Source organism: Podarcis bocagei, assembly GCF_964188305.1.
Source record: "Podarcis bocagei genome assembly, chromosome: 11".
NCBI classification, from domain to species: Eukaryota; Metazoa; Chordata; class Lepidosauria; order Squamata; family Lacertidae; genus Podarcis; species Podarcis bocagei.
Genome location: NC_138136.1, coordinates 41350283 through 41364284, shown reverse-complemented (window position 1 = coordinate 41364284; position 14002 = coordinate 41350283). Strand labels below are relative to the sequence as shown.

General features: G+C 43.8%; 1 protein-coding gene across 6 annotated transcripts in view; it reads right to left on the bottom strand.

Annotated features, from left to right (window-relative positions):
• The window catches only part of PDE4D (phosphodiesterase 4D), a 654687-nt gene that overhangs the window by 203658 nt on the left and 437027 nt on the right, over nucleotides 1-14002 (bottom strand). The window contains exon 1 of one of the 6 annotated variants that reach the window (XM_081212801.1): nucleotides 9502-9881. The exons of the other annotated variants lie outside the window; for them this stretch is intronic. Within the exon in view, the coding sequence (XP_081068927.1) occupies nucleotides 9502-9626 (125 nt within the window). The 5' untranslated portion in view covers nucleotides 9627-9881. Of the gene's footprint in view, nucleotides 1-9501; nucleotides 9882-14002 lie in introns of those variants that run through there. 6 annotated transcript variants of the gene reach the window in all.

The window sequence follows — 14002 nt, the reverse complement described above, 5'->3', positions numbered from 1 at the left end:
GGAGGCAGATGCACCTCACTAGGGAGGACATTCCACAAATAGGGGACCACCACTGAGAAGGTCCTGACATGAGTCTTCATCAAATGGGCAACCCCCAGTGGTGTCTCTACCAACAATGCCTTCCCTGATAATCACAAGGAAGGCACTCTTCTACATACTTGGATTCCAAACTATCTTAGGCCTTGCATGCCTAATACAAGACCTAAGTTCAAGTAATAACTTGACCAGTACCTCTCTGGCAGCCAGGACAGTAACTCATGGTCCCACTGAGCTGCATCCAACTGTTCAAGCAAACTAGAAGCCACCTTCTACACTAGTAGCAGCCCCACATGCAGCACATTACAGCAGAGGTCACCAAGGCATACTGAGGCTGGTGAACCAGTCTAAACTGGGCATATGTACTCCTGGACACGGAAGCCACTTGAGACTGCAGTGACAAGTTGGAACCCAAGAGTACACTCAGACTGTGAGCTGGTTCCTTCAGGCAGGAGTGCAAGCCCTCAAAGAACAGGGTTTACACCTAATTCCCAGACCCGGAACCACCCGTGAACAGAATCTGAATCTTATCAGGAGTCAGCCTCAGTTTATACGCAAACCTATCACCTCTTGCTCCTTTTTGTGTGTTGCATTTCCACTTCTTTGCCTATGCAGAAGTGGCCACTTTAGGAGAACAATGGCAGCCCAATCTAAAGCTCATGGAATGGGGCCCCCATTCCGAAGTCAAGTAGCAACAAGGGTACCGTAATTCATCTGAAAGACAAGCAGGCTGAAGTGGTTCAGCTGTGCCACATTTACCACACAGAAGATGCCGCCTTCACAACAACTAAAGGAAGGGATATGGCTTGGCTATAAAACTAAGAGGCCCACACTACCCTTGGCAGCATGGTATTGTTGCTGCTGCTGCTTCCTCACGGTTTGGTTGCTGCAAGCGTGGTACATAATCATACAACCTGTTCTAACAATAGGGCCTTTTAAATGTTGCCCTAGCTGTGTGGGAGTTGTTTTTCTGTGAGAAGCTCCTGCATCACTCAGGAGTCATGTTTCAACAACCCAACGAAATGGGAAAGGGTCAGTCACAGGGCTTTCCCCTCAATGAACTGTCATTTCAAGGTACAAATTTCATGGGAAAGCCCCATGCAATCAGCCAACACGCTATGAGCAATTTAAACATTGCTCCTGTGTTGCTGCATAGGAGCTGCTCATGGGTAGGCATCTCCAACATGGCTGGGGTAATGTTGACAAGGCCCAGGTGTGATTGGAAGATGCAGACACATATGGCTTTTTCTGCACTGATCTGTGTGAGAATTGAGATTTTCATCACATCTCCTCCTCTGATGTGGGTGGTGTTATGGCCTAAACCACGGAGCCTCTTGGGCTTGCCAATCAGAAGGTTGGCAGTTCGAATCCACATGATGGGGTGAGCTCCTGTTGCCTTGTCTCAGCTCCTGCCAACCTACCAGTTCGAAAGCATGCCGGTGCAAGTAGATAAATAGACACCACTGCGGCAGGAAGGTAAATAGCATTTCCATGTGCTCTGGCACTCGTCACGGTCCTCCACGTGTCAGTAGCGGTTTAGTCATGCTGGCAACTTGATGTGGAAAGCTGTCTGTGGACAAACGCCAGCTCCCTCAGCCTGAAAGCGAGATGAGTGCCACAACCCCATAGTCACCTTTGACTGGACATATCTGTCCAGAGGTCCTTTACCTTTTACCTCCTCTGTGGGTTTCCATCTTTGGAGCAGCAGCAAGGAAATGGCCTTTCCTAGGTGACACGTTCCTCTTGAGAAGATTCATCAGGCACCCTCATTATTAAGCTTTAGTCATCACGGTATGAACTTTCTGTTTGCCCAAGCACTTCAGTATTAGTAGCAATACTCTTTTTACAGAATGACCCAACGGCTTATAAAACTGGGTGGTTTAAATCTGTTGTTTTAACTGCTTCCTCTGTGTTTTTAAATCTTTAAGCCATTTCAGTCTCCTACTTTTATGATTTTAATTATTCTGTTTAATTATTCTGTTCAATTAAAAAAATTAGCTATCTGGCGCAACATGGGACAACTGCTCTGCTCCAGATAATATACACTGGCTCTCAATGGAATAGAACAAAAATGTTTTCCTTCTAACTTGCTATTTTTTGTATTGCCAGGAGGTATCATGTTGTTGCATTTACAGTATCAAGATGCTGTTGTTTTATATGTTGCTGTTTTAGTATTCCCATTATTCTGAATTAATCTTTGTGATTGTTGACTTTGGGGTGTATTGCTGTTTTCCTTGTTTTAAGCCACTTTGAGCATGATTTCTTTCCCCCTTTTTCGTGGAATGGTGACATATAAATAAACTGGTCATGATGACTTTGATGATGTATGTCAAGATATTTTGTTAATTTCTCAAATATAAAGAACTGCACACACTGCAAGAAAAACACACTGGGTCCCAAAAATATACACCTGAGGCATCTTTATCAAAAGATAAAGAGTTGTATCTTCAGCATTCAAGGATGGCTCAAGGCATTTTGCTGCCTGAGGCACAGCAACAAATGGTTCTCCCTCCCAAGCAAGTAAAGGTGCTTAGTAGCCAAGGCAAAGTTATTTTTGTACCTGAGGCAGAAAAATCCCATGAGTGACTTGTCTTCCTCCGGCTATAAAAATGCAATGATAATAAGCTAAATAATGGAGCATTTGCTGCCCTTTTGTGACAATCAAAATTAGTTGCCTGAGGTGGCTGCCTCACTTTGCCTAACAGTAGGACCAGTCCTGTTCAGTACAATGGTACCTCGGGTTAAGTACTTAATTTGTTCTGGAGGTCCGTACTTAACCTGAAACTGTTCTTAACCTGAAGCACCACTTTAGCTAATGGGGCCTCCTCCTGCTGCTGCGCCGCTGGAGCGCGATTTCTGTTCTCAACCTGAAGCAAAGTTCTTAACCTGAAGCACTATTTCTGGGTTAGCGGAGTCTGTAACCTGAAGCGTCTGTAACCTGAAGCGTATGTAACCTGAGGTACTGCTGTACAAGGGGGCTATATAGAGATGTTTTTTAAATGTTTAATTATATTTTTATATAGGAAGCCGCCCAGAGTGCCTGGGGCAACCTAGTCACACGGGTGGGGTACAATTATTATTATTATTTTCCTAAATTCCTACCATTCCCCTAAAGAAAACTGGTAAAGACAAGCCAGTATAGCTGTCAAGAGAAGATATGAAATCTCCACCCCTGCAGGTAATAAACTAAGAGGGATTTGGGGGGGAAATCAGGGCACTTGCATTGGAACAACACAAACTCCCCCAATCTGTTTCTAATCAACTGTATTGATGTCATTGAGAGCTTCCATTTTCAATTTTTTATTTCTCAGAACATGATGTACAAGCTCAGGCGCATGCTGGAAGCATGTTGGGCCCCATTTGTTATCTCTTTCTATTTTTAGTGGCACTAAGGCACAGCTAATAGACACGCCATAGTTTGGGTCCTAGCTCCCACCAATAGGCCATTACTGTTAATTCATTTCCATAGCTACCAATTGAGCAAGACAATGAGCAGACTGATGGCATGAAATAATGCTGACTGTATCCAGGGCCTTTTCTCTGAAAGTCTGCTGTTATTCAGGAGCACTTTCACATTTTAAAATGGAATAAAAATTGAAGGCTGCTCTTCATGCTCAAGCCTTTTCAGGCCACTTAGTGTGAAATGTGGCTGTGGCGCTCTGTCCACATGCTGGCATCATCAGCGGGCAAGCCTTGGTCGGCTGCCAAGGCTCTAGTGACATGTGCTCTGCCCCCTCCCTGTGAATTGGGAATTTAAAATGGCAGTAGCGCCTGGGTTGAGCCCTGAGTGGAAGCTGCTGCTGCCTGTCACAAGCCCATTGGTGGGCTCACAGACTTGGGGAGGGGGGTGCAATTCATCAGAGGACACTTTGCCAGGTCCTGTATACCTGAAGGAGTGTCTCCACCCTCACCTTTGAACCCGGACACTGAGGTCCAGCGCCGAGAGCTTTCTGGCGGTTCCCTCACTGTGAGAAGCGAAGTTACAGGGAACCAGGCAGAGGGCCTTCTCGGTAGTGGCACCCGCCCTGTGGAACACCCTCCCATCGATGTCAAAGAAATAAACAACTATATGACATTTAGAAGACATCTGAAGGCAGCCCTGTTTAGGGAAGTTTTTAATGACTGGTGTTTTAATGTATTTTTAATCTTTCATTGGAAGCTGCCCAGAGTGACTGGGGGAACTCAGCCAGATGGGTGGGGTAGAAATAATAAATTATTATTATTATTATTTATTATTTATTATTATTATTGCCAAGCACCCTCTCTAAACTTGAACCAGCCCTGACCAATATTGCCCCAACTTGGCTAGTATTTACACAGGTCCACACACATCCTCTAACTTTAAATGTTACTGAGGGTGGGTTTTTGTTTTTGTTTAATGTAGTGTGACTTGCTATTTCAACAATAATGAGGGGAAGGACAAATTGTAGCATGATCTGGACTAAAAATGATACTCATAATAGACAAGTTGCTAATGCGACTGCATTTTCATTTATCTGCATTAATTGTTTTAATGCGGAGGAGGGCAACTTTCAAAGGGTAGCCAGTGTCACCTAAGACAGAACTGGTATTCAAGATTACCTTATCAGATTGGAGAACTGGGCCCAAACTAACAAAATGAATTTCAACAGGGACAAATGCAAGGTTCTGCACTTAGGTAGGAAGAACCAGCTGCATAGATATAAGATTGGGGGGTGGGCAGGCTTGCCAGCAGTACATGTGAAAGGGATCTAGGGGTCTTAGTAGACCACAAGCTTAACATGAGTCAACAGTGAGATGCAGAAGCAAAAAAAGCTAACACTACTCTAGGCTGCATCAGCAGAGGTATAGCATCTAAATCAAGTAATAGTGCTGCTCTATTCTGCCTTGGTCAGACCACACTTGGAATACCGTGTCCCGTTCTGGGCGTCACAAATTAAGAAGGATATTGAAAAGCTGGAACAAGTGCAGAGGAGGGAAACCAAGATGATTAAGGGTCTAAAACCCAGCCTTATGACGAATGGTTGAAAGAATTAGGAATGTTTAGCCTGGATAAGAGGAGACTTAGAAGTGATATGATGGCCATCTTGAAATAGTTAAAGCACTGTCACCTGGAAGATGGAGCCAGCTTGCTTTCTCCCGCTGCAGAGGGTAGGACCCAAACCACTGGCTTCATGTTACAAGAAAGGAGATACCAACTCAGCATCAGGAAGAGCTTTCTGATGGTAACAGCTGTTCGACATGGAACGGATTCCCTTGGGAGGTGGTGGAGTCTCCTTCCTTGGAGCTTTTTCAGCAGAGGTTGGATGGCCATCTGTTATGGATGCTTTAGTTCAGATTCCTGCACCACAGGGGCTTGGACTAGAGGACCTTCGGGGTTTCTTCCAACTCTACAATTCTATGATTCTAAGACAGAAAATCTAATATCTTAATGCACCCTAAAATCTTGAAGTTGTCAGAGCTGGACACATCAAGCAGGAACAGTAGCAATTTTTTGAAATGCTACACTGAAATCCTTCTGGAGTGTCAATCCAGATTTCTGATCACTCCGTATATTCATGGAACCCATGTGTTGAAGAGCTTCCACTTTATGTAACTTTGTAAAAAACCTCAACAGAATACTTGGGTAGAACTCTGAGGCCAAAGCATTTTGAGCTATATTTCAACAGGGACTGGTCTTATCACAAAACATTCCTAAGCAATGAATATGCTTGGCAAGGGTCTGAGTGCTGTTTCTTCACAGCCACGGACACTGAGGCCATGAAAGAAAGCCATAGCAGATGATATGAACCAAATGAAGAGTGCCAGCTCTACTGCTATCAGCGGGTAATTACAATTGAACAGAATATTTCCACTCTTGCTCCCACTCTCTCTGTCCCCGATCTCATTCCTGCTGCCTCCCTTCTCAGTATCAGACCCAGCTGCCATTTTGAATGCTAATTTTGCCACGTCCTTTCACCCCGGAAAGGTGTGTCCCATTCCTCTGCTGGCTTTCCGGAGAATTTTTACTCTTTTTAAAGTAAGAAAAGCTAATTTGATGGTGCACAACACCTGTATTTCCTCAAGGTTGCTGAAATGAACTTATTCCTATTACACCACCACCATACCATAGAAGAGGTCTACACTGGTTGTGACAACCCACAAAAAGGACCTTGGGGTCATAGTAGATTTTTCCCTGAAAACATCAACAGTGACTTGATTTTTGTGTTAACACGAAACTATGGCTTTCTGTGACACATACAAGCCTCGAGGAGGGTCTGTGTGGTTGTGTGAGGTTGTGCACATGCACACAAGCAAAAGTCTGGGGTGACCACACCCACTTTTAGCCATACCACCAATGGCATGCAGGGTGGCAAAGGGTGAACACAGCCTTCAGGGTGAAAATTTCAGCCGCCCTGAGACCCCCGGGTATAGGGCAGGATATAGATTCAATACATCATCATTATCATAGTAATCCCTAGTATGGCGCAGTAGTTCATTGTTACATTCAAATGCAACCATTGTGTGGTAACAGCTGAAAAGGCAATTTCAGCGTTAGAAATTATTTGGAAAGGGACTGAAGAACTCTTACTGTCAGTCATATCCTAATGCCATTATATAAACAGCAGGTCTACATCTGGAATACCATGAATTGATCTGGCTATCCTATGTCCATAAAAACAAAATGTAGAGCAGGAAAAGATTTCTGAGCAAACAAAGTGATCCATATGCAGGTAAGATGAGTGCCGCAACCCCATCGTCGCCTTTGACTGGACTTAACCATCCAGGGGTCCTTTACCTATGTTTCTACAATTAAGTTTGTACAACTATGAATGATATGGAGAGCGTGAACAGAAATAATCTGTCTTCCCTTTCATAGAATTGTTGAAGTCAGAGACACTCAATGGAACAGAACAGTGGGTTCAGAGCAGTGCTCTGTCCCATATTCCAGAAGTAACAACTGCAAGGATTAGGAGCTATGCCTTCTTCCTGGTGGCACCTACATCATGGTACACTTTGCCAAGGGAAGCCCAGTTGGGTACTAAATGCCAGAAGACTAGTATCTAGCTCTTCCAGAATACATTTTGGGCTGGTTAATGGCTTTCCAAAGTGGTTTCCCTCTGCTGGGATCTTTTTAGCTGTGCTTTATGCTGGCTGACGTCTATTTTTATTGTGTCTTTGGGATGTTTTTATTGCATTTGGTTCTGCTATGTTGTACGGTGCCTTTGAGTAGCATGTCTTTGGCAGAGAATGCAGTATATGAAATTTTAAGCAAACAAACGGGACAAAAGGAGGCACTATTTCAAACAACACATAGCCAGCTTAGAGAATTCATTACCATTAATGGCAGTCACTGGCTTAGATGGCTTAATAGAGGGATTAGAAAAATTCATGGAGGTTACGTCTATCAATGGACATTTTTATTATAAACTATTATTTTAATTATTATTTACATTTCTATCCCACCTTTTCCCCAAGGAGCTAAAGGTGGTGAACATGGTTCTCTCCACTCCCCATAGAACAGTACAGCATGAGACTCAATCTCAGGATTGTGGGTTCAAGCTCCACATTGGGCAAAAAAAAAATCCCTGCACTGCAGGGGGTTGGACTAGATCACCCCTGTGGTCCCTTCCAACAATTCTGTGCTTTGATGACTCCATTTTATCCTCACAACAACCCTGTGAGGTAGGTTAGGCTGAGAAATGAAACTAGCCCCACTGAGCTTCATGACTGAGCAGGGATCTGAACTCTGGTCTCAAAGGTCCTGACACTCTAACAACCACACCACACTGGTCATTGATAGCTAGCAGGAACCTCACTTTTTGAAGAGCAGATGTGGCTAGGGTAGGTTAAGATGCCTTGCAAGCGCCTAGCAAGGCACCGCTGGAAATTAGAAGAGTGTTGAACTAGACAGACCTTCGGTCTGATCATGCATGGCTCTCCTACAGTTCTTCTTTCCTTGACACTGCACAAACCTACCTACAAAATCCCTAACAGGAGGGGTAGCCAACACAGTGCTCTTGACATATTGTTGGACTACAACTCATGCTATCCCTGACCATTAGCCATCCTGGTTGGAGCTGTTGAAAACTATAGCCTGAAAACCTCTGTAAAACACCTTGCAGGTTCCCGTGGTCTTACGCAGACCTCTTTGCAAAAGTGTTTCTTCATGAACTCTTTCTGAGGAGTACACAGCTTAAAGCACACCTTAAAGCCACAGTTGCTAGACTACAACTCCCATTATCCCTGGCCATTGGCTGTAATGGCTGGGGTTCTTCATCCCTGCCTTGACGTTAGAGACTTCAAAGAGAGGAGCATGCCTGGCTTGGTTTTGTAAAAAGGAAACAAAGGAAACCCACTCCCAAAATTGAAGTGAATTCAGCGGTGATGTCGGGAAGGAGTGCCCTTGTCCTATAGACAATTTGCAAGGTACAAAGCACACAACAGGAAGATGATGCATAAGGAAAAAGCATGCTACGGGGTTTCAAACTTGTGCATTTCCTAACGTATTGCTATTTCCAGGAAGGTCAGAGGCTTCTCACCAGGCTACATGGGTCTTATAAAAGTGCCCCTGAGTTCAGTACTCCTCAGACCCAACAACAGCACAAAGCACATTCACAGCTTTCCTAACTATGTTGAACATTGGTCTCATTGATTTGGACTTGCATCTTCTGCCTCATTCTTCTGCTTGACAGGAGACTTCATTTTTATATTTCTGGGCCAAGAAACAATAGCTACAGGTGGACCCAACTTTGGCGACTCTCCTGCTTCCCTGATCCCATTGAACAAGGCATGCATGTGTGCACACCCCTTATTATATCACAGTCTGATTTATACTGCAAGGCTGTTGGCAGCAGCCACGACCTGCCTATGCCACTAACACAACTGAAAGTGCCTTGTGCACCAACAACAGTGATAACAATACTGCTAGTAGTAGTAATAATAATAATGATTCATCACAAAGTACTTTTAAGAGTCTCTTCTATTTCAAAATAAGTGCTGCTTTAAGATCCTACGCCAAAAGCCTTCTTGGGGCATGCTGAATTAGTTGTGCAGCTCCTAGGTTCCTGGCAATGCTTTTACTTTAAAAATACACATTAAAGAAGCTGACAGGTGAGCACAATGCGTGAGAGCAATGACCAGTTATTACATTTGACTACCACTCTTTTCCTATTACTGATGCATAAATCCCATTCAAATCAGTAATAAATACATGATGGCCAGATTGCACCTATTGTCTGTATTTACTTTGAGCAGAACTGCTACCCCCGTGCATTTAAAACAGAGTGGTTTTTTGCTGTTTTCTCAAACCACATACACTTTCAATTTCAGCTTTTAAAAGTAATCAAGGAATATATGCAGTAGAGGTAGCTACAATGCCTCTCTTCACAAATAGACACAGCCCTCCCTTCCCCTGTAAGTAAAGATTACAAAGCAGCAAACTGAAAAGGAGGAAGGGGTGTGTGTCATTTTGCTAAAAATAACAGGAAAAAAACGCCAAGTTACCGTCTCCTTTGCTGTTTAATATCAATTGGCTTGTTAATAGCATAGGGTGATCCGTGAATGAAGGCACTTCGAAATCTGGCCACCTTCTCCAGAGTCAGGTGCTCACAGCTGGATGGCAAACTCATTTTATCCAGGTACAAGCTGTAAAGGAAAGCTAAAGGCAAAACGGACACATTCCTGGGAAATCTGGGGAAATGGATTCAACTCCAGTGGGCAGCTCAGGTGTAGCTTTGTGCTCTGGCTGTCTGGAAGGTAAAAGGTCCTGGTCTCTCCGGCTGCTGCGTTCACCCTGATAGACAGGCAGTGGCTTGCATTTATTCAGAGTCGAGTTGCAATCGGGTTGAACCAATAAAATGGAAAGCTTCCCAGGAGCTTAGTTCCACTCCCCCACTTCCAACAGACATTGAGCACAGCTTGCTCAACTGCAAATGCAGCCTCTGAAAACTCGCTCCCTGCAATTACAGCGCAGCAATAGGTGGCCGAGATGGACTATTTATACTCAGATGACGCTCTCCCCCGGTGAAAGAGAAATCACTTATTCAAATTCATCAGTCCTTTATCTTGCAAATCTCTTCTTCAGATCTCTTTTGAAAATTCAGCTCAGTCCATCTACCTGCGAAAGCTATGGCGAACAGTAAAACTGCAGATGATATATTAGGGCTGCTTCACATTTCTGGAGAAGCTCATCTATCTGGTTTCACCATATTAATGTGTGAAAGGGTGACATATATTTCCCCTGTGACATGCACGCAACACCAACTGGTCAGGGAGTTGGGGCCAACTGTAGCTCTCTGCAACATGTCTACACCGTGTACATATACTGAAAACAAATGATACAGTTATCTCACATTGTATGTAAACTCAGAAGTTAATATTTATAGTAAAAAGAACAACAAAGCATTGCATGGGCACAACTTAGCAGCCAGCAAACTAAAAGCAAGATGCCTAGATTAGATTTTAAAAAACGCAAGACTATAGTAAATGCCTAGTGGATGCTGGAGCCTGTGAATAAGGCTCCACATTGTACAAAGTCTATCCCAGCCAGTGGCTGGAAAAGCTGCTACAGGCACCTGCATGGAGCCTCTTCTCAATTTTGACAGCTGTAGCGAAGAAGGGTGAATGAGCTGGAGGCTTTGCACTTCATGGGCTCCTGCTGTAAATATAAGGAGCTTTCCTATACACAAGAGCAAGCCCTGCAGGCCTGAATTATTAGAACCTCAGTCCCAGCAGGCTGGTGGGAAATAATGTGTCCCTGTTGAACTTCAGGTGCTCAAGACTTTTCCATTTCACCAGACATTTTAAAGGAAGCTGTTTTTATTGTTGATTTTATCTTATCCACTGTTTTAATATTTATGCATGCTCCTTAGAAATAAATGAATAAAGGCTCAGCAGAACCTCCAGGTTCAGAGGCAAGATTTCACTTTATACCAGTTGCTGGAAAGCAACTGTGGTGGAGAGCTATTGTCTCCCTGCCCTGCTTGAGGGCTTCCCATAAGCATCTGATTGGTCACTGCGGAAAACAGGCTAGGTTGACCTTTAGCTGGTCTGATTCAACAGTCTGCTTATGTTCCAATGGGAGTTGCTTTGGAAAGTTGTTGGGGGCAGGAGGCGACAGCACTGAAATAACAGGACAAAAGAGGTGCCAAACGTTTGTGTCAGTTGTCCAAGAACCGGAATAAAAAAAATGATCCTCTCCAGCTGCACATACTGCAGGCTGGAAAATTAACATGGATGTGACCAGCCTTTATTTTAGGAAAACTAGTCACATTGCCCCAAAGATAAAAGAAATTAAAAAAGCTAATCTGACTTGAAGTTAGCTTCTTCTTCAGCTGCTTCTTCTTCAAGAAAGGTCTTATAAATCAATCCTAAATGTTTACTCAACAGTGGAAAAAATAAAACACGTTTTTACTTGCAGCTTATCTATACTTGCTTCCTCATAGCTGTACAGTGGTACCTCGGGTTACAGACGCTTCAGGTTACAGACTCCGCTAACCCAGAAATAGTACCTCGGGTTAAGAACTTTGCTTCAGGATGAGAACAGAAATCGTGCTCTGGCTGCGTGGCGGCAGCAGGAAGCCCCATTAGCTAAAGTGGTGCTTCAGGTTAAGAACAGTTTCAGGTTAAGTACGGACCTCCGGAATGAATTAAGTACTTAACCTGAGGTACCACTGTACATGGTTCCCTTGCATTTTTCATATTGTTTCCCAGACAATATATATAACGTGTGTGTCTTTCTCCACAATCGTTTCAGCACACAATTTCAGGGTCACCTACATAGTAATGCTCAGCATTTGCTCGTGATAATAGACACAGATGCTCAAAGTCACCTCGAGAGAAAGTGGACATACAGATTCACTACTGCTTAGCAATGCCAATGGGTATCTGAGCAGGCTCATGAGCCAATGTTCCGGTTTGGTTAGCAAAGTACTGTTAAGCCTAATAGCAACAGGATACGGGGCTCTTTGTGATGGAAAATTTGTACAGAGAATGTGAACTTGGGTCTTCAGGGTTTTTATTGAATTAAGTCCCCAACTGGGAAACACTGTCTGGCAAAAGGGAACAATGGCTGTGCCTCTGAGGCATCTTCTGAAGAGATGTTCAAGCAATTAAACTATTTTAAATCTGCATCAAGCTGCTTGCTTTTGCTTACTTTAACATGGAGGCTTCCACATGATGTGGTGATGGCCATTAACCTAGGTGACGTTAGAAAGGAATTTGACAAATCCATGGAGGCTAAAGCTATCCATGTCTATTAGCCATGATGGCTAAATGTGACCTCCATGACCAGAGACAACATGCCTCTGCATACCAATTGCTGGGGGGCAGCAGTGGGGCAGTGCTGGTGTGCTTCTGTCCTGCTTGTGGGCTTCCCATGTGCATCCAGCTGGCCACTGTGAGAAACAGGATGCTGGACTAGAGCTCTTCTTGCCAGGTCAGTCCCATAACTACAAGTTCCCATGTAAAACAAGTAGAGATGGTGCCAAATTACCTTGAAATTTGAGCTTCAAGAAGAGTGGTCTTGTTAAAAATCGATCCCACCCCCTCTGAGATGACCACAACTTAAAATGTGGTAAATACAAAAGGTAAAGGTAAAGGACCCCTGGAGAGTTATGCCCAGTCAAAGACAACTATGGGTTGCAGCGTTCATCTTGCTTTCAGGCCGAGGGAGCCGGTGTTTGTTCACAGATAGCTTTCCAGGTCATGTAACCAGTATGACTAAACCACTTCTGGCACAAGAGGACAATGTGACAGAAACCAGAGCGCACGGAAACACTGTTTACCTTCCCACCGGAGCAGTACCTATTTATCTATTTGCACTGGTGTGCTTTCGAACTGCTAGGTTGGCAGGAGCTGGGACAGAGAAACAGGAGCTCACTGCATTGCAGGGATTCGAACCACCGAGCTTCCGATCGGCAAGCCCAAGAGGCTCAGTGGTTTAGACTACAGCACCACCCGTGCCCCGCGCGTGGTTAATACTATCCCTGTTGCTACTCACCCGTTCCTGCTGGTCAACCCCCCTCCCCCATCAAAAAAAAGGGCAGGCGATTAGGAGGGCCTCACTTCCACAGAAGAGAAGCATATTGCTTGTGCCAAAATAGGCTTAAATACTGTCATGCAGAGAACTTGGGGACCTGGCTGAGCGAATGATCTGCATGCTCTGAATAGCAAAAAGTGACAATCTAGTCCTGCAGGAGCAATGAATATGCTTGATTCCTTGCATGAGACATTTTGCCTTATACACTTATCAGCAAACGGGAAGAGGCCCACCCAGACACCCTTTTCGCTGCCTATTCATGATGATTTGAGCTGCTGATACTATTGGAGCAGTCACACACAATCCCACTTTCTGCAATATTCACGTCTACTTCGTTTCCAGTCTGAGAATATCTCATAACGTCTTGCTGCTGTTCTGTAACTTTTTATACCATGAATGTCTGGTTTCTTTTTCTCCCCCTTTCGCTTTGCTACAGGGCCCTGGACAGCAATGATGTGGCAGCTTTGGGAAACATCGGAGAAGCATTAATAAAACAAGTGCATTATTACTGTGTTAAGGATAAATCCATATTAAAACACCTGTTTGGAGAGGCCAAGGGCAACAGAACAATCATTCTATCACAGGTTTCCTCTAAACTATTCAGCAAATAATAAATTTTATGTAAGGAATCAAGGTTTTCATTGAATTATTTGAACTGAGGAGGAATCGTTTGGGTCTTGGGTGTTTTGTGCATGCATATTGCATTTTTTTGGATTGTAAATAGGACTGCTTTGTGACTGTTGATGCCCACAATTTCTTCTTCATTTCTTTAGTGGAGAAGTTGCTTTAATGATTATGATTTTTAATTATCTAGCAAGTATTATGGACTCATTCTTAAATTACAAAAATCCTTTAAAAATGTAACTAAATTAAAGGGGGGGGAATATGTATGTATCACACACAAAACTGCCAGATTTGTACAACAGAGCCATTTCAAAGAGTAAAAGTTAAAATGATTTCAACCCA